The sequence below is a fragment of the Bactrocera oleae genome, chromosome 4 (assembly GCF_042242935.1).
Source record: "Bactrocera oleae isolate idBacOlea1 chromosome 4, idBacOlea1, whole genome shotgun sequence".
NCBI lineage: Eukaryota > Metazoa > Arthropoda > Insecta > Diptera > Tephritidae > Bactrocera > Bactrocera oleae.
Genome location: NC_091538.1, coordinates 53,820,435 through 53,846,812, shown reverse-complemented (window position 1 = coordinate 53,846,812; position 26,378 = coordinate 53,820,435). Strand labels below are relative to the sequence as shown.

The window sequence follows — 26,378 nt, the reverse complement described above, 5'->3', positions numbered from 1 at the left end:
ACGTCTTCCTCTCATTTTTCACTCATTCCACATGTTTATTGTTGTTATTTTCCGCAATTTTCTTGGATGGAGTGGCGTCTAGCCGGCAAAACGTGGGTGCTTATTTAAACATATAACAAAAAAAAAAAAAACAGAAAACTCAGTGTATGTTAAATAAATTGATGTAAAAATATAAAGTGCAAAAGACAAAGTGAGAAACAATGCCTTACATTTGCTTGCTACAAGAAGGCAATGAAAGTCTGCCAAAACTTTTGGAGAAAGCGCAGCAAAATGGTTATGCGGTCATAGCGGCTCATATAAACACCACCGAAATCCCATTCGAATACCAGGAAACGCCCATGTGTGACAAACAGGCAGAGTTCACATATCCAGACTTAGTATTCCCTTCGGATCACTGGAATGGAAAAGTAATAAATGTACTCTCAGACACCATAGACTGTGATGCTGAAGACATGGTTGTGCGCCGTAATGCTGAAGAAGTGCTAAAGCGTGATATTTCATGGGCGGAGCATTTACAATATGGTGGTTATACAATGCTGCGTTTAAAATCTGAACGTAATCTTAATATGGCACGCATTGCGTCAAGCAATGTGAAGGGTAAGTTCTTAATTTTTGTGCACCACTAAAACTAAATGTATATGCTGTGCATATTCGATATTCATAGGATTGCTGCTCGTACAAGTGCCGTTGTATAATTCAATGGAAGCTCAGGCTACCTGGCGACGTGATATTGATGATGAAGAGTTGGAACGCATTGGAGAACAAGATACATGGCATTGGTGGAACAACTTTAGATGGGCGGCTGATTTCAATCCTAAAATAAAAGTGGCGCTCGAACTGAGCGAAAGCGACCGACCATCCTTAGAAGTAGTACGTCGCTGGTTAGGAGAGCCAGTCGAAGCAGTTATAGTGCCCTCAACCATGTTCATTTGCAATCGTCAAAATTATCCCGTGCTGCCAAAAGCGTGGCAAGAGATTTTATCATATTTCATGCGTGCACGCATTAATGTCATTATTTCGTCCGATGTTCATGATAACAGTCTGAAACTATACGCAGAGTACATGCTACGTTTTCAAGAAATACACGCTGATACACACGAGTTGCAAGCGTAAGTTTTTTCTAAAAAAAAATAATTTGAACGAACTATAAACTAAATGTATTTAATTAGTTTCGAAGATGTGTTGGAAGAGCCACTACAACCTTTATATGACAATTTGGATTGCTACACATATGAGGTATTCGAAAAAGATCCAGCTAAATATAAGCTTTACCAAGATGCTATCGAGCAGGCGCTGCTTGACCGCGTTGCCGATTCGGAAAAGAAACACAAATTGGTAATATGCTTCTAAGAATTAAAGAACTCAAATTATGTTTAATTATAAATACCATCTACAGACGGTTATTATGGTGTTGGGAGCAGGCCGCGGCCCACTAGTGCGCTCAGCACTTAATGCAGCAGAAAATACGGGACGTAAAGTGCGCGTCTACATTATAGAGAAAAATCCCAATGCAATACGCACACTTACGGCCATAGCAAAAAAATTATGGAGCCATAAAGGTAAAAAATGTTATTAATGTGTATTAAGCACACTACATGCTATTAGTTGTACGTAGATGTGCACATTTTCTCCAAGGATATGCGTGAGTTCTCGCCACCCGAACCAGCCGATATTTTAGTATCCGAATTATTGGGCTCATTTGGTGATAATGAACTATCACCAGAGTGCTTAGATTGTGCACAAAAATTACTAAAAGCCGATGGCATAAGCATTCCCTGTAAATCTACCTCATTTATAAATCCGATAATGTCTTCGAAACTGCTAAATGGTGTACGCCAAGTATTGCGTCACGAAACACACGGCCGTCAAAAGCAAGCCACCTATCATACACATGCTGAAAGCGGTTTTGTAGTGTTACTCAAAAATATTTTCAATATCGGTTTACCACAAGCGTTATTTGAATTTGTGCATCCGAATCCGCAAAAACCAATTGATAATAGTCGCTTTAAAGCTTTACGCTTTGAAGTGACAATAGATTGTGTGCTCACGGGCATTGCGGGCTACTTTGACACAACACTTTATAAGGATATTCAGCTGAGCATTAATCCGCAAACACATACGCCTGGCATGTTTTCATGGTTTCCAATGTACTTCCCCTTCGCGGTGAGTTGTTATTGATTTATATATTTATTTAATGCTAATTATTTGCAAAAATTGCAGGAACCCATGGATGTGAAGAAAGGCCAAACGATTGAAATTCATTTTTGGCGTTGTGTTACAAAACAGAAAATCTGGTATGAATGGTGTTTGGCCTCACCCTTTCGCACACATATACACAATCATGGCGGCCGTTCGTGCCCCATCTACTGTACATAGACACCTAAGTAGATGGTTGTTAAATAAGTAATCTAAGCAAAAAATATTGACACCTATAATTTGAAAAATTTATAATTTACATGTTAAGTTGTTGAAAATTAACAGTTAGTACTCGCTCAGAAATGTTTGTATTTTTTTTTACAGTTTATGTTTTGCATACTGCTCTTATTCGAAAGCATTTTTTTTTTCAAACTAAAACGCAAAGTTGTAAAAATACTATTTACTTTTATACTAATCAAAGTTTGTTTTTCATGAAAAATTGTATTTAAATATATGCCAAGCATAGCATCCTTTTAGGCTATTGTTCAATAAATTTTTACTATTTGAAAATATACCGTTCGACAGTGTAGGCATACATACACAGCATTCACAGGTTAAAATAAAAAAAGTGCTATAAGGGAAATTGTAAATCATGCTTTTAAATTGTTTTTGAAGTTTTCACCCGATTTTAAACATTTTAGGCTCAAAGATGCACCGATACCGAATTTGGTTGAAATCGGTCGAGTCGGTCCCGAAATATGGGTTTTCACCTAAGTGTGGCCGTAATAAGATGTGCTATACAAATTTAATATTTAATTTATTTCTTCGATTTGTAGATTATCTTCAGTCGGAGCAGGTTAAGGTACAGCGGATATTATGGCGTTTTTCCACCCTTCTGCGACCTCTAGCGGCCGGAGTATATAAGCTAGATGGGCCAAACAAATTGCACCGCCTAGCACCAATAGGGGCGTGGCAATTGACCAAAAAACACTTTGGAATTTAACGTGTCACCCTTTTGTGGCCTTTAGCGCCTAAACAGGGTGAGCTAAGATGGCGACAACTATTTGATTCATGTAGCCGCACAGATGCACGTTAATTAGAGACATCAATCTCAGATATAGGTTGAACAGGTGAATGGCAATCAACAAAAAAGTGAAATTTTCAAAATTTCTACTAATTGTGTGTTTTGTGTTTCCAGTTAAGGGGGTATATGAGCGGGGGCGGGAGATGAAACCAAGTGGATCATCTAGAGGACACTCAAGGCTTCCATTATCACCATCAACCACCCGCACCATGGGATCAGCACCGCCATGAGTGTACATAAACAACGAATGGAATACATGATATTCTCAAGTTGTTTTTTATTGGTTAGGAGATATGTTGATCGCTGCGATGACAATTTCTTTTCATTTAATATTTTACTTTTACCCAAGCTACCCAATTTCAGTCAAACTAACTGTATGTGAAATGGATTTTATAATGTTCAATGTATCGCATTCATTATAATAGATCGCAACAGCTCCTTCCTTGCTTTGATTGTTGCAATCTCGTTCTGCAAATATTTCCGTTGTGCTCTATACTTTCGACTTCTCTGTGCAGGTGTGTTTGCTGTGCTTGCTTGATTGAATGAATTATTACGCACAATAGATGTCTCATGGTCCAGCAAAGTACTAGTCGCAGCTTCAGTTCCAATTTGATATTGTATTTTAGCCTTATTTCGGATTCTAAATTCTCGACAACGCTCGGCTGATGTTTTTGGAATTTTCTTGTTTTTTTTATTACTGCATTATCACTATAATCAGTAAATTGTTCGTGTACTGTATTTTCAACGAGATGTGAGGGCAAATATGACTCTGGCTGATGGATGTCAGCTTGAACAATAATTAATCGATAATTGTCATCATTTTGTAAATTTTGAGTACCATCTTGACGATGAATATATTGACGAAACTGAACACGGCTATTGCCCACTGAAATATCTTCATTAGCGATTGCATTTTGTTGCGATAATTCGTCATTCATAATACACACATTGTCGTTGGTTGGTTGAAGAGCTACACGCAATCGGGTATTGGTTTAGAGCAGATTTTCAAGCATTTTTTCGTGCTCTGTATTCTCGATTACCATATAGACACACATACACAGGAACAGATGGACATGGCTAAATCGACTCAGTTCGTCACACTGATCGTATATATTTATACCTTAGAGGGTTTCAGACGTTTCCTTCTGGATGTTACAAACTTCGAGGCATACTTAAAGGTTATAAAAACAGTCAAAGTAGCTGTAACAGAATGAGCAAGAAGTAGTCGTCTTCGATTTATAAATGCTCCACTTATCATTCTTATAGAAGTTTACAGGCGAAAGCAATAAAAAAGTAATCAAGTTAAATACGATATTATAAAGTATATATGCAGATGATCCATTAAGTGGTACAATAACTCACTTTCTTATTTAATTTTTATTATTATATTCGAATTCTCTGTTGTGTTCGATTCGCCACTTACTAGGTTTAATAAATCAACTATCAACGTACATGGTATGTACGAGTAATTTACAAATGTGGTGTAGTCCTGTAGTGCATGCTTCGAGGCGCCTTTTAAAATTGCAAGCAATTTTTAGTTTCTTCATTTTAACGGTAGGAGCTTGGGAAGAAGATTACTTTATTTTGAAAAGCAGTTTTCTAAAGCTACTGTTTCGACATTTACGCTCCTAACCTATAAATTACAATTAATGCAGGTCTCTAACGCAGCTCAGTGTTTGTGTGATTAGTTTCCTCAAGTGAAGTTAACGGCTTCGATGGGCGAATTTTCAACAGCAACAAACGTTTTTTTAATGAAAACAAGTGTTTGTTTTAAATAATTTTTTATTATGTTAGACCTTTTTATATTATATATGTAAATACATATATAGTATGTCTTTATATAACTACTATTTAGACATTCTTTTTTCATTTGCCGTTAATTTCTGTAATGATTATTCATCTCAATTTTCATAGTTTTTTTTTTTGTAATCAATTTTCTGCGTGTGCCTTTGTGAGTGTGTGTATGTGTTAAATGTTTTAATAAGCAAATTATTTATATACCAGTTTTTCAAACTTTTAATGAATTCGCTTTAAGAAACACGTAGGTCATATATAAATATATGAATTCATATACATTTATATCATTTATCTTTCATAATTATTATTGTTATAATTATGCATAGCAAAAAACATTGTGCACAACACGACGCCGCCCGAGTGGCAAGGCAACGGGTGTTCCGGTTACTCTGTGCTATATGCGCCTCCATATTTCGCTACTTTTTTTTTAATATATATATAAATATTCAATTAATACAACGTGGCGTTGAGTAAAGTTTTTTGAAAGCACATCGCATCTAAACGCTGCTGGCATAATTTTTTTTTTATTGAATTCGCATAAATAATTTTTTATATTTTCAAACTACTATATTTATTTATATGTTTGAATGTATTATAAATCTGCTTATTGAACTTACGAATATTATATATTACAAGCAAAATTTGAAATTACGTAAGCAGAGCGTGTAGACGCGCCAATTTTTTATTTAATTATGTATTTTTTTTTCAATTTAATAATTTTTTTTTGCAAATTTATGTTTTATTATTAGTCAAATATTTTCATTTCGAAGTACTACTATTTTCATTAGTTTTTTAAATGATTTATATATAATGAAAATTTTGTTAGTGTTAGCCTTTTAAAATGTTTCCATTATTATCCTTTTTTTAATTATCTGTTTATATCAAAAATTATATAAATGAGTTTTTCATCATAAGTGTGTTCACAGTAGTCAGTTTATTTACGGCATTACAATTATCAAATTACATAAATAGAAGATATAGCAAAATTTTAAAATGTACACAGCATGAAATTTCAATAATAACTGTTTAACTTTTTTACTGCAAACACTTTGTTAGTTGTGTCAAAAATTTCAGCTCAGTCAACTTGAAAATTGTTGCATTTTTATTGAAAATCTTTACAATAGTCCAATTAATATTTGTTGAAAAAATCGAATTATCATCAAGTTTTTATGGTAAGCAGTACATATGTCACCAAACTCCAATAAACATAATTAAGCAGCATTCTACATGTTAAAAATTCATTTCGAGTGTTTACAATTATTAGCTAATTAAATATTGTTTCTTTTAAAAAAGCGAAGGCAATTATTTTGTAGCATAAGCGAAATAAATTTAAGCGGAACTGGTTTTATTGCCACATAGTTAAAACAGTAAATAGGAAAATTAAAATATTTATTGCTATGCAACCAAATATACTTTCTTCTTAGACTTCTTACTATATAAAATCGCTATGATTGAACAATTGAATTGAGTTTTGAGAGATACCCACACGTCGGTACTTTTAGTTGCTATTATTATACATTAATTAAAAACGTAATTCAAAAACCAAATAAATAAATAAAAATTATAATATATAAAAAAAAAAAAATTAAATAATATATAAAAAAAAAAAAAAATTAAATAATATATAAAAAAAAAAAAAATTAAATAATATATAAAAAAAAAAAAAAATAAATAATATATAAAAAAAAAAAAATTAAATAATATATAAAAAAATATTATAAAAAAAATTATTTAAAAAAATTATTATTTAAAAAAATTATTATTTAAAAAAATTATTATTTAAAAAAATTATTATTTAAAAAAATTATTATTTAAAAAAATTATTATTTAAAAAAATATAAAAAAAATTAAACGAATATGTATGTATATAAAAATAAATAAAAAATTGAACAAAAAAAAACAAAGTCATTAAAAAAAATATAAAAAAAATATTGTATATAAAATATAAAAATAAAAAATTAATAAAATAATAAACAAAATAAATAAAAATAAATAAATAAAAAAAATAAAAAGCAAAATAAATACAAAATATAAAAAAAATACAAAATTAAAAAAAAAATTGCAAAAAGAAAATTTAAAAATAAAAAAAAAATTATTTTTAAAATATATATACAAAAAAAAAAGCAAAACAAAAAAATAATAAATAAATAATATATGTATGTATGTATATATAAACAAATATTAAAAAAAAAAAAAACAAAAAAAAATAGAATAAAAATTAATTAAAAAAGTGTTTGAAATATATAAAAATTAAAAGAAATTTAAAAAATATATGTGTATGTGTATATAATTATTTGAAAAAAAAAAATATAGTAAATAATATAATAGTATTAATAATTAAAAAAAAAACGTAACACAAAATTTTAAAATTAATAAATCAAGTATGAAGTAATGTTTCCAAAATATAATACCTTATTTGAGCAAGTATCCAAAGGCACAAATTGAACTCAGCACTGCATGCACGCACCAGCAAAATACATTTGTTGGAATTTTGCGCCAGGCAAAATTATGCTTTTGCTGAACGAATATGGTTTTCCTCAAACACAAAACAAAAATTTAAATATTTAATTCAATCAAAATTATTCACGACCATAATTTCTAAATAAAACCGTGCGCAGACAATGTTTCACCAAATGTATGAAGTGAAATTCACCACTGCCGCATCGAGCTGAAAAATGAGCACAACAAAAATAAAAAAAACTGCACAGCACAAAACCAACTGGCAAGTAGTGTATCGAAATTTTCCAGAAATCATAGTAATAAAAATTATACCCTTCTTATAGCAACCAAAAGATTTCTTCGTACATTCTACACATTACGCACAAATATATATATTTTTTTTGCTTTTAAAGTTTTGGTTTTTTTTTTGTATTTTTCGTTAAAATTTTTTGTATTCTGTGAAATTATATTTTATATCATTAGTTTTCCTTTTTCATATTACAATTAATTATGTGTTTCATGTAAAATAAATAATAATTATTTTTTTCTAAATAGAAATATTAAATTATTTGTTATATGCTTCCCCATATAATGTACTTGCTAAGAATACGACACGCCTTCAATGCATTTCAACATTTCTAAAACCTTCTATTCATTTCACCCACTTTCACATAATCGTGCTCCAGCTGCTTCATCACAAATATTTATGATCTTTCGTTTTCTTCACCCTCATCATCTACTCGCCCCCATTTTTTTTTTTTGCTTGCTTGCTTGCATCATTCATTGGAAAATTGCAAATTTGTTTTTCTTTTTGTTTTTTTAAACATACGTATTATATTAAAAAATAATTATGTCATAGCATTCTATGCAACACATTGCTCGCTTTATGAGTTAACAGCACTTGCTTGCGGCAACTGACCGCCCAGTACGCTGCCGCCACCACCACCGCGTATGGCAATGTTGCCCTGACCGGCGCGTATGGGTTTGGCGATTTGTGCCTGTGGACCACGGCGTCCGAGATGCTTTTGTCGCACCGCCTCCTTAATGCGATCAACTTCGTATTGATAGCGTTTACGATCGCGCATCGCACCTTCTTTCGCTTCCTTGAGTGCTGACTCTAACGCCTTGACGCGTTCCATTGTCGTGCGCAGACGTTTCTCCAGCTTGGGCAATTCACAGCGCAGATCGGCATTGTCGCGCACCAATTGCTTATGCACCTTTGTCAACTGGTCCAGATTGTTTTCGAGGAAAGAGATTTTCTGTTTTTGTGCCAGTGAGCAGCCGTCTTCCTCGTTGTCTTCGTTGATTACGGTCTTCTTGATGCGTGCCTGACGAAAGTAGTGTGGAGTATTAAGTGTTGATACTGTACGATTTATTCTAAAAATACAACAACCACACATACCTGTAAATCTTGTACGAAGAGTTTTCTGAGGTTATGTAGCGTTTGCAATTCCTTGGATACGGTATCTTCTAGACCCTTTAAGTCTTTGCGTGCCTGCTCGCGACGCTCATTGGTGAGTATGATATCCTGCAGCTTATTGGACTTGTCCGCTTCTTCCTGCTTCAATTTTTCATAGTCGACGGTCATCTGTTGGTGTGCCAAAATCAATTTCTGGTATACATCCTTCATTTCGCTCATCTCATGCTGCTTGGCCAATATCTCGTCACGCAATTCGGACACTTGTTTGGTGTGCGCTTCACGCAGCTCATCCATTTGCGAATCGAACATGGAACGCAGTTCCTCCGCCTTTTGTTTCTCTTCGGCATTCACAGCGGACACATGCTCGGCTGCCTTCAGTTTGGCGCATTCTTCGCGCAATGAATCGATTTGCTCCTCCAGAGCTCGCTTCTTGTTTTCTGCCTCGCGCATTGATTCTTGCAGCGACTTCATGCGTGCCTCATGCTGCGAGATCAATAGACGGTATTCACCCAAATCTTTTTCGTACTCGGACAACTTCTTGTTCGAGTCGACTTGCTGCGTTTCCATATTGCTACAACGCTGTGCCATATTCTTCGCCTCGGTCTTCATTTTGCTGATGTAGAGGCGCGCCATGGTGAAGTCTTCCTCCACCTTGGTCGAATCGGTAGCACCGGTCACGCTGTTCATTTTCATATCAACAGTAGAATCGCCAGTAGCCAACGCTTGACCGACTTCGGCTAGATCTCGCAACAGATTTGTCAGCATTTCGTTAATGCGTTTCTTTTGATGCGTTGACATATCCTTCAACTGCTGCAGCTCCGATGTTGTCGAATTGAGTAGCGTTTGCTTTTGTTGCAATTCCTCGTTGAGTGAGTCGATATCTTTGTTTTTGGTGTCGATTTCTTGCGATTTCTGATCATAATTAACTGCCAATTCTTCAAGTGCCTGCAGCACCTCTTTAACCTCTTCCTTGGCCGATTCGTTCTCCTGTTGAATGCGTGCCATCTCGGATTGCAGCGCTTCATATTCACGACGCGCATTAGCAATGAGCTCTTCTTGTTCCAAAATCTGATCCTTCAGATTCTCTACATACTGGCTCTGTTGATTAATCTCTTCATCTTTCTCATCGAGCTGTTGGTAGAGACCTTCACGTTCGGCTTCCAGACGCGCGCGCTCATCGCTACTAATTGAACCAACCATGAGGCCAGCCGCCGGTGTAGCGGGCACTGGACCAGCAGTAGTCGCCGGTATCTCTACCTCTAGGTTGGGTGTGCTCGCTTCCATAACATCATCCACATTGACCTGCTCTTCGGCATTAACCGTTTCACCGGCGCGCCAACGTGCCAACTCCAATTCCAGCTTCTCAATCTTACCCTTGAGACGTGCATTCTTCTCTTTTTCCTTTTCATATCGTCGCTTCCACTCTTCGGCTGTAAGTTCCTCATTGACACATACAACATTCTTAACGGTCTTGGCCCGACGACCGAAGTCTAATGTTGATTTTGTCTCAGCCTCATTAAAACTAGCTGGTGAACAACAAATTACGATTGTGGTGCGTGCATTACCGCCCAAAGATTCCTGCAAGATACGCGTCAACTTCGAGTCTCGATACGGTATATGCGTTTTATTGCCGTCCGCCAGTGCGGAGATCACATTACCCAAGGCAGACAATGATTTGTTAATGTTTTTGGCTTCATCCAATACCGTACCTTCAGCACCGGTTTTTGAAACCTTCTCGGAACCAGCCAAATCCACCAAATACAATTTGCCGGAAAGTTTCTTTTGATTTTCCAAATTCTCTTGTTTCACATTTATCAAAAATACTGAATGCGAACGCGACGAATGTTCATTCATGTCTGCATAGAGAAAAATGTAAAAAATATCAAATACCGATACCAACAAAAAACCAAAACTTTATGCACTTACTTGTCACAGCAATGTGCCGATTCGATTTTCCCTCCTCAATTACCTCGAACACATCCTCGGGTGACGACACAAAACGTTCTGTAGCGCCCTTCACGTACGGCACACGGTTCTTATCTTCATGCACGCTCAGGTTAACTTTGGAAACATCAAGCAAATCTCGTATCTTATCCATATAGATTTCGTAGTATGAGACCTTAATGTGAAACTCGAGATTCATCTCCATTGTGTAGATGTGATTGAAAATATCATTGACGATACGCGGTATGATACCTTGCTTCACTGGATCACCTAGTACACCCTCCATGGTGTGTGTCTTACCTGACGATGTTTGACCGTAGGCAAATATTGTACCGTTATAACCGGCCAGCACATCTGTGACAATAGACTTGGCGGCCTCATTGTACACTTTCTCTTGGGATGCATTTGGTTTGAAAACTTTGTCGAACAAATATACTTTGCCCTATGGGTGAAACAAATGAAAATGATAAGAAAAATTATTTTTATAAATATAATATTGACTTGCATTTAAAGAGATATTCTACTCAAGTTTAATTTTTTTCTAAATTATGTCGTTTTATTACTGTCAAATACACTACCATCAACTGTCAAACCAAAAGTAAACAAAGAAACCGCTGTCAAAATTCAAACAAGTTTTTATGTATTCTGAATTTAAAGTGATTGGGAAGGATTGAATAGCAACGATTCACACACATTTAACCCATTTGAACTATCGAGTGCTAAGCCAGCAACGTATCCCAACAAGAAATCATCCATTTGCTATCAACAGTTTACTATTCAGCCGCTCGCTACGGATGCATGTGGGTGGCAAACACGGCACAAATTTCAGCTACAAAAATAAAATCAAAAGTTTGCCAAGTTCCATTAAATTCCGATGTGCACATGCCACGATGGTTTGTTTTGTCGTTTTTTCCTGTTTTTTTTTTGTTGTAAACATATGCATCCTGCTGACCTACTTTTCAAGATATAAAAATTCGTACGACTACCATATTAAGCATGACAAAAGAGTGAAAGGGCGTGTGTTGATACTCGGATAATTATTCTGATGTTTTTTTGAGTTAATTTTTTGTTTTTAATTTCAGTATGCAACCATTAAAGCATAACGCATGGTTGAATTACTTATTTGCATAACGGTATTATATTATGCTTACATTAAAAATAAAATTTTGACGTTCTTTTATATTAAATATACACATATCTGCAACTCTACGAATTTGCCATCAATCAATCGCACAATTATAGGTATTCCTGTTATTTATATAATATATTTATTTATGCGCTAACGACTTGTACCTGATTGCTTGTGCACGCTGTTGTTGCGTTAACCTCCGCAACCCATAGGAGTCAACCAAAAAAACTAACGAATTTGGGTTAGAGACTTTAGTTGCGCTAAACGTTAGTTGATTGGCAAGCAGACCGGAATTTCGAACACACACTGTTTTGGCTGCTTGCCAAAGGAAATTTCACCACAGATAAAGTACATAGAAAAAAAGTAAATAATAAAACTTAATGCAAATTAAATGTGATGCGATATTAGAAAAATCAATACACAACTTACACGAATAAAGAGTGGCGTAGATAAAGTGTAGTCTGTAAATCAAACGTACATAATTGTGATGTTTGTTTTTTATGGAATTACAAAACAAAATGAATTATAGTTAAATACAGAACAATATAATGATGATCGAGTCAACAGCAAAAATATCAGCTGATTGAACGGCTTTGGAAAATGCATAAAGCTTAAAAACTGTTGAAATTACGATAGTTTTAATGGGATATAAACACCGGACTACATATCGTGATTGCATTTTAGAATTAAAAACTGGTAACCAAACAAAATTTTTGGCCTGTATTATTTGTTTTTTTTTTCAAAAGTGCAAATAATCTCATAATTTACAATATGGTATTGTAACCCAGTTTTAAATTTTGAAATGATTTCTTATTTTATTTTATTTAACATTACTACATTGTTGAAGGTAAAGCGATACCTTATTTCCGGGGAAATGTTAAACAATAATTATGAACCACATGTATTCTCGAATGCATAAAACAATTACTTGATTACTAAAAACAAATAAGTGATAACATGCCTATGGAATGTTTCGACGTTTTCTGCTATACAGACAGACACACATGTAAATAATGATATTTATCATACACAAAATCAAATTAGTTTAAGTAAAATTAATTTGATAAATAATTGAAAAGGTCGTTCCGCCTTGAGGCCTGTTATACGAACATGTTGTGTGCGAGTCATTACGGATTGACTCATCTATTCTGTATATTGAAACGACTAAAATGTACACACACAAGAATGAGTTTCGTTTTTTTTTTTTTCAATGTGAAATTAGATCATATATATAGGTATAAAAATACCAAGTCATGCTCTCACCAATCAACTAACGACGACCAGCGAATAAGAAGCATATAAGAATCCAGGAGATATTTTTGTTTGAAGGAATTATGTGACAATTTCACACGCTACCTAATATCGGTATAATTAAAACAAGTGTAACGAACACTGTGTAAAAAAGTACATTGATAGAATTGGTAGACCCTATAGCTTTAGGGGTTACAGAGTTGGGATTTTCAATAGTTTTTTTTTTTTTGCCTAAAACTATCGAACGAAAGAATCTCAAATATAAGACAAAACGGAAAATATATTGAAGTTTTTTTTTTTAATTTCGTCAAAAATTGGCGGTGCCTTAACAACGCCTACCTCTCACATGGAAAATTACTAATTCTGCTTGTTCTGTTGTTGTTGCTGTGTGCTATAACTAGGTTGCTACTTTCGACTGGAAAGCAAACAGTGACGAGCATGGAAAGATATTTTGAGATATACATAATACTAAAAATTTTAACAATTTCACTAAACCGTTCAGTGAGTAATGGTTCGAGACCCTTTAATTTTATATCTAAATTTCTTCTTATTTTTTCGCTTTAAATAATTCAACTCTATTTAAATATAAAAATTGCCGACTCAAGGATTGCACAGCGCGATAAGCAACGTCCATAATACAAATAAAAGCGAAAATTATTAAAACAGCAATGAAACTGCAAGTAAAAGCAAGCATAAAGCAAATGAGCCAAATTTGTCATATGAAAATATGAAAATCAAAAGTATGTTTTAATTCAACTAACAACTTCAACAACTGGCGCATGTGAAGGCGAGTGGTGAGATTATGGAAAGTATGCTCGAGATTTTCGCTTCATTTTAATATGACTATGATTGTTATAATTATTATTCATATTTGTATATATTTATTTATTTATATGGAGTACATATGCCGTACGTGCTTGCGCACAAGTGCGAGATATTTTTAATTGCTCATGCATACACTCATCGAAGCAATATGGAAAAAAACTGTTCTCTTTTTTCGCACTTTCCAACCGCTGGGTAGTTTAGGTCATTAATTTTTTCCTCGACAACGCTCATATGTATATGAATTGAGTGATAACATTTTAAATGGAGAAATAAATATATAGATTAGATTGAAAGCGAAAAATGTGAAGTCTACAAGAAAGTATAGATAGACTTCAGTGTGCAGTATTTATTAAAAATAATTATAATAGTGTTACCAGCAAAATTCAGCTGAGAAACTCCAAACTTGCTATGATAAGACCTCACGAACAGCTTCAAGTTATTATAAAGCCATTAAGACCAAAACGTTCATAAAGTTTGAGCTGCAGCCAATTCATAGGAACATATTCGCCTCCAGAACATCAAACAAAAAGTTTTGACTGCATCTTTCGGCTACAAAATCCTTGCTTCTACTTATCCAGGCCGAATATACTTACATATTTAAGCTTACATCTGCAAAATATTTTCAGAGATTGCCTAGCCTATTAGAAGCAGTTGATGTGTCGAATTTCTCATTTTTTGTCCGCCTTTTACCTAACCTCAATGACAACTTTTTAAATACAAAAAAATAGAAATATACATATATATTTGTATAACTAAGTTTTATTGAAGCTCTAAAAAGTTAGAACTACAATGGCTTTAAAATTAAGGTATCTACCCATTGAGCCAAGTGGTATACAATAAAAAAATTTATTTCCCCTAGTCATGCTACTTTAAAAATTAGAAGAACGACAAGATACCATATCTAAGTTTATTTTAAGCGCAATTAATAACTTCAAGAAGACCATGTAGAAAATCAAAAGCAACATATTTCTCACTTTTATGAGTTTACTTAAGAGGGGAAAAAACTTAAACTTAAGCCACCGGCGTTTGACAGAAAATTGATGTCAAGTTTTTATGTTGTTAAGAAAACTCCCAAGAAAGCACACACACGTGAATGTGTAAAGAAAAAACAAAGCGAGAAAATACCCAAAGAAATTTAAAAATAATGACGGAAGCAGCACACAGAGTGTTCATGTAAAATGCCAAGTAATCTATTTTTAAAATCATTCATAAAAGCGCTATACATATGTACATATGTATGTATATTTGTATGTTCATCAGTAAAGTTGCACTTTTGTTTCAAGATGGCATAAAGTAGAGAAACAGCGCAGCAGATCAGCAAAAGTATTGCAAAAGGAGATGTTGGCATAGTTTGAATGGTAAATAACAATAAAAATAAAAAACTTTTTTATTAACCAAAAAAAAAAAAAGTAAAATACGAAGAAACACTGTAAAGAAAACGAATATGAGGAAATTATTAAAAAGTATTTACAAATACGAAAATATTTGAAAAGTTAAGTGTGTCTTGTAAACTACACAATGAAGACTGCAAGCAGTCAGAGTCAGAGTCAGAGTCAGTCAGTCAGTCAGCCAAATAGACGACCGTCAGTCAGTGACGAGTGAACCTACTCCAGTCAGTTGGTAATGGACGTTGGAGTTAATTACCATTTTCGTAATTGGCAATCGCTTGTTAGTGGATGCATATGAAAGAGTTCCATATAGATATGTATAAGTATATACATATGAGCATGCATCATATTGTGGGTAAAAGTTTATTAGCGTGTTGTCTAATTGTGTGTATGTAGATTTATGGTTGACTGCTTGACGCTTATATTTTGCCAAACCAACATTCAAGCAAACACTGATATTTGTATATATCTATATCTACAAATGTTGGTAAATCTACGAGGCCTTTGTTGTAGCGAGATATAAAAGAAAGACATGTGGCGCTGCTGTGCGCCAACATGAAACGCGGTTGCTTGGCCAGACCGCATTTGGCGCAATACACATTTTTCAGCGTAATAAATCGCATGGAAGTGTGGAATACTTTCGAATGCAACACGAGTGAATGGGAGCAATGCTAAATCTAAAATATGTATGTGCTTAGAAGAGAAAAAGAAAGTGATTAGTTGTATATTAAAATATGATTCGGCAATAGCAAGTTAAGCAATTGCTATTCGAACAAAGAAAATACAACTGATGTTAACTTAAAAACAAGAAAAGACGTTAACTACGGTTGCACCGAAGTTATAATACCCTTTACAAATACAAGAGATTCGATATAAGAACTTAATTTTGCTGGGTCAGTTTGTATATCAAGTGTATGCTTTGTTATAGTGGTCCATTTTGAACAATTTCTTCGGAGATTGCATTGTTGCTTTCGAGAATGCTCCATGCCAAATTTTGTGAAGCTACCTTGTAAACTAAAATCAAACATGTTAAAATGATTGAATGTTTTATAATAGACTTTCAGTAATATTTTTTCGTTCTACTACGAAAAGGTAAGATTTTCGAGCATAAGTGGGAGAAGTGGAAAAAGTGGATATAAAGCTATTTATGTCAAAGAGACTCTCTTTATTCGAAGAAGTAGAGAAATGTTAATATACAGCACAATATATGCCATTGAATTAATCAGACGTTTTTTTAATGGAAGTTTGTGGAGAGTCCCATTCCGCCGTTATCCACACTTTCAATCTCATCTTGTTTCTCATTTCATTTAGTATGCAATGCGAACACTCCTCAGAGAATCGTTGGCAAATATCGTAAATTTATTGTCTAATTTTCACCTGCATGTAAAAGTAACCCTAATAAATACTTTTCAGTCTTTTGTTCCAATACATGCATACACTTGTATGTGCATATTTGTACGTATGTGCCAAAAACAAAAAACAAAAAAAAACATACACAAAGGTTCTCCAACGCAAGTAGCATGAGCATGCTCTCATATGTTTTTGTGCTTGAAGTCAACCCATCTGGAGCGCCGTTACAGATATTGCAAGAAAAATGACTGCTAGGTTTAAATAAATTATTCAACTTCGACTTGTTCTTCATTCGCACGAAATGTTTGCTTGGCGCAATATACTGTCGATAGCTACTATGTAATTGGTAAATATGTATGTATGCATATCCACCAGCACAATCACACATACATATGTGTATATAATTACATCTTTCTACTCCTACAGTGGCGCACTTTTGCAGCTTGTGCTGTCCATTTGCTGTTGCCATTGACGCTACCAACACGCCATTCCATGCCACCCGGCTGTATGTATGTATATGTAAGAAAATTCCGCGTGCAGTCACCATCGTCGCTCCTGAATGTATGGGCATGACTCACTTGCCATAAACTGTGTTCATGTTGCGGGTAACTTGGCGCAATGGGTACAATAAGTGGTATGAGGTTGAAATAGTAGCGTTGGCGCTAATGCCGACAATATAGCGTCGTAGCCGACGAAGACCATAGCATCGGTATCGCTGACTGTAAGCAGCGTATGAATCGTTTAGATTCACGCAACTCAGTCTACCGTCTTACATCTGTCCCCAAATTTTGCTGTCCACATCTCTTTCGGCTTTTGTCTTACTAGCGTGGTGCTCTCATTCGCTTTTAGAGTATTAGTTAATCGCCTTTTATTTATTTCTTTAATATTTTCGTATTGTTTTTGTTTTCTTTCACAGAGCAGCTGTTCGGTCGACGTCAAAATGTCGACTATTATAGTGCTTGCGGATTGGTAAAATAAATGTTTATGACTGAAAGTTGTTGTTTCTATGAAAGACTATTGCTGTAAACTTGTTTTGATTTCTATTTGCACAATTTTTTTTTTTTTCTTTCAATACTCATATATTTAAAATTTAACTTGCAATTATGGTAAAATATTTTATATTTTGGGTATATTAAGGCAGAATGCGAGAAACAAAAGCCGGTTTGAATTTTATATAAAAAAAATACCATGAAAACATTTTTTTATATTTCTTATTACGCTATTATACAACAAAATTCAATAAGATGATTTAGATCTGTTTCGCCTTGTGTAGTATATTAACAAAGTAATAAAAAAAAATTTAGTCGGCTGGATATTTTCTGCACCTTTTTTGTTATTCAAAATAAAATGAAAATGTGTACACAAAAATTACAATCTTACAAACTCTAATAAATTTAACTAATACTAAAAAATCATATAGAATTTCAGTTATTTGTAATTTGTATCCGCACACAAATATACTACTTTTTTTATCAAAATCAATTTGTTACAATTATTTTCAAAATGACTATCGAATGAAATCAAATACCATCATCATTGTTATGAAATTTCAAAAAGTGGGGTGGCAACACCCAAGAATAAACCTCCTGCCTATGTTATGTATTTGTTTTAGGGTAGAATAGGGTAAAAATGACGTCATCGACCAGGGAGTGTGGCGGAGTGGTGGCTATATTTGACTATTTCGTGCAAACACAAAACTTAACTAGAACTTAACCATATTGCATATGGTTAATAATTTGTTACATTTACATACCGCAATAGAAATGCAATTTTCTTCAGTGTTGTTTGGGAATTTGACGATGAATTTAGAGCCGGCCTTCTCTTCACTGTCATTCAGTGGACGAAAACGACATACCACTTTGATACTGTCCTCTGCTGGAATCTCCCGTATCTCCCGTTCAGCAGACATTTTGACGCCTAAAGCGGTGTTGACCAAACAGTTATCCTATATATATATTAAGTTAATCCAACACAAATATTTCAAAATGGTGACTTCGTAACTGCACTTCCAATTAGCACCGCTCCACTGCCTTTCTTTCTTCTAATTTTATACTACTTTTAAGTGAAAATTATTACTGCATTTAACAATTATTGACTTTTGCTATCTCCTGCCTCCTACTTTTAAATTTTTCTTCTTTTAATGATGTATTTTTTTTTACTTCACTTTTTCCTTTTGCAACTGCGACGTTTTCTGCTTGCTTAGCAGAGACGCAGACACATGCAATTTCACACGTCAATCACACAGCGGAATGGACGCGTTAGATTTTCTTAATAAAAAAAAAATGCATTAAAAATAGCAGAGGACTCCCTTTATTCAAGGTTTTATGGAAATATTTTCAAATTATTTAATTGTTAAAAAATATAAAAATTTTCACTTTGCTCGTCAAACCGAACCGAACCGAACAGTACAATACGAGACGACAAATACACACCTCGCATCATGGTATAGGCAACAGAGGCAGATGAACGCGATTGACAGCAAACAAGTGTTAACAGATTAGTTAATTCATAATGTATTTCAACATTTACCAGCAATGTCAGTACTATTAATATGTTTTTGTACGCAAATTATATTGTGCAGCAGTAAGTTTTTCTATGACCGTAAACTTATTAGGAAGATAGAATAATTGATGTAATTATCATATTTTTACATATGTTCCAGTTAATGTGGCAAGGCTTTGGTTTTTGCATTTCCCTATTCCCCGCTTTTGACAACTTCTAAATAAATTGCAGCAGTCATCTCTTTCCTATAACGGTCACATATAAAATCAGCTGGTTTTTTTAAAGTTGCCGGACGAAATATGTGTTAAGAATATTATTAAAATATATAATTTTCATTACGAAATATATGTATGTGTATACATAATGATGTATTGGAATTTGCACCATATGAATATTATAATAAATTTTATTCAGGTATTTAAATAATATTAGAAACGATATACCATAGATGTTTAACAAATATATTTGGCCATCAATACAGTTTTAAAAGTGCTTACACCAAATCACCCTGTTACTGTAATTGTGTCAAAAATGACATATTCTAAAAATTCCCTCGTTTAGATTACTCCGTTTTGTTGTCAAATTAAGCAAACCGTATTATTTTATAATAAATTTTCTGTGATTTCACAAATTGTAACTTAAAAAAGTTTGTAGTTAATATCTCCATGAGTTTCCAAACACCAACAACAACCACAGCCGCGAGCACTGGTTTCTCGTTTGGACTGGGAACTGCAGCTGGAGCGGCGAAGCCGGCATCTTTTTCGTTTGGGGCCACTGGTGGCGGAGACGCGGGTGCCGTAAAACCTCTGTCATTTGGCGCACCAGCTCCCACCGCAACCTCTATGGCTGCCCCCGCTGCGGTAGGATTTGGAGGCGGTTTTCTAGGAGCTGCTACTACGACTACTGGAACACCCGGCGCTTTATCTGTAGCTACAACTGCAACCACAGGCTTCTCTTTTGGTGCACCAACAGTTAGCTCAGCAGCCGTTGCACCCTCGACTGCTGCACCTGCAACAACTGCGCCGGCGGGTTTTGGATTCGGTGCTGCCCAACCCGCCGCCGCAACCACTGCTTCAACAAGTTTCGGCTTTGGCGGTACAGCATCGGCAGGTACAACTACAGCAATCGGAACTACTACCACATCTGTAGCTGCAGCGCCAGCTTTCTCATTGACATCAGCTAAACCTACCACGACTGCATTGCCAACTCTTGGCACATTAAGCACCTCAACAGCTCCGGCCACAGGTGGTTTTGCGAATTTGAGTACTGCAACGAAAACAACAGAATCAACAGCTGTAACAAATGCTTCACACCTAACATATAACCAATTGGAAGAGCACATTAATAAATGGACATTAGAGTTAGAGGAACAAGAAAAAGTGTTTGCGGACCAGGCGACACAAATTAATGCGTGGGATAAAATTCTTATTAGTAATAATCATAAAATACTTGAGTTAAATGATGCTGTACAAAAGGTGAAATCAGATCAGCAAACATTGGAACAGGAATTGGAATTTATAGCAACGCAACACAAAGAACTTGAGGAAAGTATTGTACCACTACAGAAGGAATTTCTTAAATTGCCGCAGGTTGATGTGGAGCGAAGTCAAACTTACCTCTTGGTTGAGAATTTAGACACCCAATTAAAACAAATGTCGGAGGATTTGAAAGAAATCATCGATAACCTCAATGACGCGAATAAAGGTCAAGATAGTACAGATCCAATTATACAAATTGGTAAAATATTAAATGCCCACATGAGCTCGCTACAATGGATAGAGTCATCTACAACAAATATTTCTACCAAGCTCGATGATATCACGAAGATGCACGAATCGTTTAAGCGCGAATCAGAACGTTCCTTCCGATCAGCTTACTACAATTGATTGATGTTTTTAAAGTATATTTCTCAATAAACATACATTTTTGTTAAAATGCAGTTTTTTATAAAATACGTTATTTTACTTAATTTCTGTTAAAAATTACAAATAAATCAAACAATGATCTTAATAGTATTTGTAATGTTTTAGCCGCATCAAAGTCACTCGTTTGTTCGTGCAGCCCATCGCCAAATATGCACTGTTGGGTGAAAATTCCACAACACGAATTTTGCCAATGTCATTTTTTCTCGGGAAATTGGCGAAGACTGTAGCGCTTGGGAAGTGTGCCAACTTAACCGCAGACCGTACTTTAACGGAGCACATAGCCAATATTTCAGCAGTGTGATTGAACTTTACATTTGAAATGATTGTTCGTAAATTTAGGAAAGTCTTCTCTGGCTTTGGCGCAGTAGACAACTGCAGCTTTTGAAAGTCATAAACGTTAACTACGCCCTCCATGCTACCAGTCGCTATGAGGCGTTGGTCCAACGATAAATCCATTGCACTTCCATTCAAACAGCCGTCATCAATAAAGCTATGAGCCAAACGTTGCTTTGTCAAAGAGAATATATTGATCTTGGAAGACAGGGAACTGCATACGATGTTTTTAGAATCGCCGGTAAAGCACATGGCAGCTACATCGTCGTTCTGTTTAAATGTGTGTATAAGTTCTTGCGAAGTTGCATCGAATACGTGCATGTTGCCGAAACGACCAGCGACGGCCATGTAACGTCCACATGGAGATATTTTAAAGTTGCGCAGAGTCGTAACATTCTCAGGCAGTTTATAGCGCATTTCCTGCGCTGTCAAAAGATCGTACTCGTAGTAGTCTCGCCTTGCAGACCCAAAGATAGCCTGTAAGCAAAATGGGAAACAATAATAAAACATAACTTAAAAAAAGAAATAGTTACCTTAGTGCCGCACGGCTTCAAGTGTGCACACAATATTGGGAAATTTTCGAAATGCATGCTGTGTAACTTTTCATTTTTCACGCCGTCAATGCTGTATATCGTTGCTATGCCTGATGTTCCTGATACCAATGTCGCTGTGCTTTTTGGTATAAATTGTATGCTGGCAATGGAACCTTCTGCATATGAAGCTCGATTTAAATCTTTCAACCGTTTGATTTCTATATGCGTTTGTCTTAAATTATTCGTATCTGGTTTAGCTACAAAACCAACAGTCTGCAGAAGTGCCTCATCCTCTGCGTCCTCAGACACCTTTTTCGTATCTAGCTCTGCCCATTTTGGTTGCGGCACTGTCCGCACATATCGTGCCGTTAGGTATTCTTTGTAAGATTTATCTTTACGCAAATGATCGTGAGGGCCTGAAAAACGTGTAGGACGTTTCACCTCACCCAATGTAATATCTGTGTCATCCGCGTCGGTCCATGCGGGTTTACGTTTTCTACTATCTTTCAAATCATCTTCTGCACTACCGCTTGCGACTTCCTTTTCATCATTGATTTTTTTAGATTCACCAACGGCTACAGCTAAATTCTCCAGCAATCCTTTTCGATCGCCAAATATAACTTTTTCCATGGGCAATTCCTCAGTGTCATCGCTGATGGTGGTATGTTTTTTGTTGCTCGGTGGTGCTGTAGTATTTTTATTTTTGTTACTTTTACTTTCCGTCTGTAGTTTCTCTCGCATCAAATTTTCGTATTCTTCAGCGCATTCCAGTAGATCCTGAATGCTTTCATTTTCACTATCACTCATCTTATTTGTTGAAATGACCAATTTATTAAAAATTAATCGAGCGAATAAACTGGTTGAATTAATTAAAAACTTACACCCCGATTGATTTTTCTGACATTCGATGGTGACAACTGACACACGTGTGTAGAACTTATGAATACAGTGATGTCGAGATAGTTACGACGGTGAAAATATTTAATGATTTTTACTCCAACCACAATTTTTAGTTTCAACTTATTTTTTCTTAACATTTAATATTATCTCAATTGATTAGAGCCAATTCGCGATCTGATTTTAGGGTAGTCAGTTAAAAGTATTGTTTTATCGTAGAAATAAACAGATTTCTTTCCCCAAGATGCTGCTCATCTGTCGAATCCGCCGACATCGGTCCACTATTGGATGTAGCTGCCATACAAGCTAATCGATAATTTGTATTTGTGAGGGGTATTATAGCTACGCTGCAACTGAGGTAAACGTTTTTTCTTGTTTAATATAAAGTTTTGTCAACACCTAAAAGTATTTCGCCGCCTTTGATCCTTGCGAGAGTATAAAATGATGGGTTACATTCGCCTTTAGCTTTTCCATACATATTATACTCTAAACAGGGTACATTAAGTTTTTCCACGCTGTTACAAACACCCAAAACCAAACGTCGGAGGCTCTATAAAGTCTATATATAAATGATCAGTGTGACGAGCCGAGTATGTCTGAAATTTTACATACGTACGTCTTTTTCTCACCAAGATACCTCCGCAGATATTGGATGACTACAGCACATAGCTGCCATACAAACTTTACGCTCAGACTCAAGTCCTTGTCTGGAAAACTTTTTGATTCGACGAAGTATTTTCACGAAAATTGGCGTTGATTATTATCCAAGGCATCGCTATATCAAAGAAGATCGGACCACTATAGCTTATAGCTGCCATTCAAACTGACCGATCAAAATTATAATAAACATCTTTTTATACCGTGTTATGGCATAAAAACTGCACCTGTGAAGAGTATTATAGTTTCGGTACTGCGAAGGTTAACGTTTTTTCCAAAACTAACTGATAATTGCTAATCAGATATTTTGAAAAATGTTTCCGACAAAATTCTGGTTAAGCGCTTAACCATATATTGAGAAAACGGCCCATATATTTAACTTTTAATTATATGCAGTTTTACTTACCAATAATGAAGAATAAATTTTAACATACATCTTTTATAACTATTTTATTTATTGTCTACAAAATCTCTTACAAATACTATATTTGTTTTGTCCTTTACGAATTCTATTTAAGAGTATATTGAAGGTTCTGTACATTTTTGGATTGATTGCATAAATATGAATAACAATGAATATAAGAACAAAAAAACCCAAACAATTGTAATGATTTCTAGTAAAAATAGACAAAAACAAGAAAATAATGCAAAGTTATAAATTATGTTGCTGATATGAAGTAGGAATAATATTTACAATATGATAACGGAATTGAGTTTAAATATTAAATTGATGAAGTTGATATACATAATCGACACGAGAAATGTATGAATTTATTAAATGAAGAAACACAATTTTACAATAATTTCGAATAGATAAACTTATGTTGGACAGTTAGTTAATGCAATTAGTTAAAGAAGTTGCTTTGTTTTACTTAAATATTTAACTGCACTAAATTTGTTTTTAAATATGCGGAAATTTAACTAAAATTTAGAGGTGCATGAAAATGATAGGAAAAATATTGTCACATAACCGGCCAATTTTTGTTGTTATAAATTTTCGAATATTGCTAACGGTAGATATTCCCGTCAAGCGCTCTACGTCACAATAGGAATTTCATGCATAGAATTTTCTGCAAAGTTCGATGCGTTGATGAATTTGGCAATTGTTGTGTTAACAATCAAATACTTTCCAATATTAAATAATATACCTTTATGTATATATTTATAGATATTTTAAAAATAATATTTCTATGCATGTACGAAAATAATGTACATATGTATGTATTTTATGCAATGTGTGTATGTATGATAAAATAAGTTAATATCTGTAAAACAAATAACAAATAAGGATGTAAACGTATATATAATTGGCTATCAACGAAAACTAAAACAAACAAAAAATATAATCATAATTTCAAAACCAAAATTAAATCAACCCGAAAATGGAGTACAATTACATTTTAGATGCAAGTGTATGTTATGTATGTATGTATGCAAATAGTTTGTATGTTTGCAGGAGCGCATGTAATTTTTTCGGCACAAATGCGAATTTCCGCTTTATTTCCAGTACTGCAGAAGTTTTCAATTCAAATTCAACAGTTTCGTTTCGTAAATAATTGCGCTGCTTTTAAAACTACATTTATTGAATTGAAACTGCTTTGCCGTTAATTTTTTTTTAGGTGTATGAAAACATTTGTTGTTGTTTTCAAGTACAATTTACGCCTCCACGTAGGTGTACGACGATCGCTCAATCCCTATGAAGTCGATGCCGTACTACCCATGGGTTGTGGTGCACGTGGACGAATCATCATGGTAGCCTTCTTGAGTGTGTAGTCCCAGCCGCGCCAACGGAACCAAACGATGCCTTGACGGGCAGTTAAATCTTGTGGATCATGTAAGTAAAGGCCATTTAAACCACGACCGCATGACTTCCACCACCAGCCGCCCTATAAGCAAAATTAAAAAAATATTTCAAAAACTGCAAAGAAATGGTGTAAAAATGGATTAAAAGTGTTTTTACCTTCAGCATACTAGCGCAATTCAGTGAGCTCCGATCGTTATCTCTATTATAAGTCGAGAAAGGACTATTATTTGAACCATACCATGGATCATTCAGCGAATCGCCAGCATTGCCTTCATAACCATCGATCTCTAATTTGTAGTAATCAGCTTCTGAATGGATTTTAAAGTGCGAATATTGCGCATATCTAATTAAACAAAAATCCAATTTAGTATAATATTAACTTCTTCTAAATAAATACCCGTTAAATATACCTCTTATTGCCCTCAAAGTCCTCTAGTTCTACACGCAGCGCGTAGTCCTCATTATTGGTGAGCATATAAATGTTTTCATTACCTAACCAAAACTCTTTTGCTGGGTCACCAAAGCCGTTCTTATAGTCAGCCCAGTCGCGATTGAAATTTTCGCGCGGCTCACCGAAATCATCGCGTCTTTGTATAACCTTAAAATGAAAAAAAAAAAGTTAGTAAAATACGAAAATATCAGAAAATATTTAAAAATTTACCGTCCAACCGCCATCAGCGACTTCCTGCTCACAGAACACCTTTAAAAACCAATAGGTTGTACCACGAATTTGTAAATAGAACACACCAGATTGCCGCATACCAGCGTTTAGGAGGTCAACACAAGAGAAACCCTGAAAAAGATAATATTTATAAAATGTTTTGATTGAATAAATATAAAATTTAGGATAAACTTTAAGCAATAATACTCTATTGCTTTTATAAGAAATATTTCTTGTGTTGTATATAGTGCGATGCAAATAAAAAACCCCATAAAATTGCTTGGTACACATTACGTACCATCT

The 26,378-nt window shown here is 34.6% G+C and overlaps 5 protein-coding genes across 6 annotated transcripts in view; 2 read left to right on the top strand and 3 right to left on the bottom strand.

Annotated features, from left to right (window-relative positions):
* The first annotated feature begins 40 nt into the window (after positions 1-40).
* On the top strand, positions 41-2,786 carry csul (protein arginine N-methyltransferase 5). Its single transcript, XM_014237109.3, has 6 exons — positions 41-597; positions 665-1,109; positions 1,170-1,335; positions 1,397-1,559; positions 1,616-2,163; positions 2,221-2,786. Exons 1-6 carry the CDS (start codon positions 201-203, stop codon positions 2,374-2,376), a joined length of 1,875 nt encoding a protein of 624 aa, XP_014092584.2. The 5' UTR covers positions 41-200; the 3' UTR covers positions 2,377-2,786.
* Positions 2,787-8,053: 5,267 nt separating this feature from the next.
* On the bottom strand, positions 8,054-19,163 carry Khc (kinesin heavy chain). The gene is made up of 4 exons (XM_014237111.3): positions 18,517-19,163; positions 10,803-11,262; positions 8,859-10,732; positions 8,054-8,784 (listed from the first exon to the last, which is right to left on the bottom strand). The coding sequence occupies exons 1-4, from the start codon at positions 18,670-18,672 to the stop codon at positions 8,341-8,343; spliced, it is 2,934 nt and encodes a 977-aa protein (XP_014092586.2). The 5' UTR covers positions 18,673-19,163; the 3' UTR covers positions 8,054-8,340.
* A 641-nt stretch (positions 19,164-19,804) lies between these two features.
* On the top strand, positions 19,805-21,217 carry Nup62 (Nucleoporin 62kD). The gene has a single exon (XM_014237114.3). It carries the CDS (start codon positions 19,931-19,933, stop codon positions 21,149-21,151), a length of 1,221 nt encoding a protein of 406 aa, XP_014092589.1. The 5' UTR covers positions 19,805-19,930; the 3' UTR covers positions 21,152-21,217.
* On the bottom strand, positions 21,152-22,979 carry wcd (U3 small nucleolar RNA-associated protein 18 homolog wicked). Its single transcript, XM_014237113.3, has 2 exons — positions 22,057-22,979; positions 21,152-22,000 (listed from the first exon to the last, which is right to left on the bottom strand). Exons 1-2 carry the CDS (start codon positions 22,861-22,863, stop codon positions 21,272-21,274), a joined length of 1,536 nt encoding a protein of 511 aa, XP_014092588.2. The 5' UTR covers positions 22,864-22,979; the 3' UTR covers positions 21,152-21,271.
* Positions 22,980-24,069: 1,090 nt separating this feature from the next.
* The window catches only part of LOC106619119 (uncharacterized), a 173,566-nt gene continuing 171,257 nt past the window's right edge, over positions 24,070-26,378 (bottom strand). For both annotated transcript variants that reach the window (XM_036363251.2, XM_070108788.1), the window contains exons 5-8: positions 26,076-26,207; positions 25,825-26,012; positions 25,571-25,757; positions 24,070-25,496 (exon numbers count right to left, since the gene is read on the bottom strand). In XM_036363251.2, the coding sequence (XP_036219144.2) occupies positions 25,305-25,496; positions 25,571-25,757; positions 25,825-26,012; positions 26,076-26,207 (699 nt within the window). In that variant the 3' untranslated portion in view covers positions 24,070-25,304. The remainder of the gene's footprint in view (positions 25,497-25,570; positions 25,758-25,824; positions 26,013-26,075; positions 26,208-26,378) is intronic.

Excerpts from the sequence above, each read along its gene's own strand:
- csul (XM_014237109.3), top strand. The coding sequence starts at position 201 with ATGCCTTACATTTGCTTGCTACAAGAAGGCAATGAAAGTCTGCCAAAA. Across the intron at positions 598-664 it reads TGCGTCAAGCAATGTGAAGG|GATTGCTGCTCGTACAAGTG; the intron begins GTAAGTTCTTAA and ends CGATATTCATAG. Across the intron at positions 1,336-1,396 it reads CGGAAAAGAAACACAAATTG|ACGGTTATTATGGTGTTGGG; the intron begins GTAATATGCTTC and ends TACCATCTACAG.
- Khc (XM_014237111.3), bottom strand. The coding sequence starts at position 18,672 with ATGTCTGCTGAACGGGAGATACGGGAGATTCCAGCAGAGGACAGTATC. Across the intron at positions 10,733-10,802 it reads TCGGCACATTGCTGTGACAA|ACATGAATGAACATTCGTCG; the intron begins GTAAGTGCATAA and ends TTCTCTATGCAG. Across the intron at positions 8,785-8,858 it reads TCTTCGTACAAGATTTACAG|GCACGCATCAAGAAGACCGT; the intron begins GTATGTGTGGTT and ends TACTTTCGTCAG.
- Nup62 (XM_014237114.3), top strand. The coding sequence starts at position 19,931 with ATGAGTTTCCAAACACCAACAACAACCACAGCCGCGAGCACTGGTTTC.
- wcd (XM_014237113.3), bottom strand. The coding sequence starts at position 22,863 with ATGAGTGATAGTGAAAATGAAAGCATTCAGGATCTACTGGAATGCGCT. Across the intron at positions 22,001-22,056 it reads TGAAGCCGTGCGGCACTAAG|GCTATCTTTGGGTCTGCAAG; the intron begins GTAACTATTTCT and ends TTTTGCTTACAG.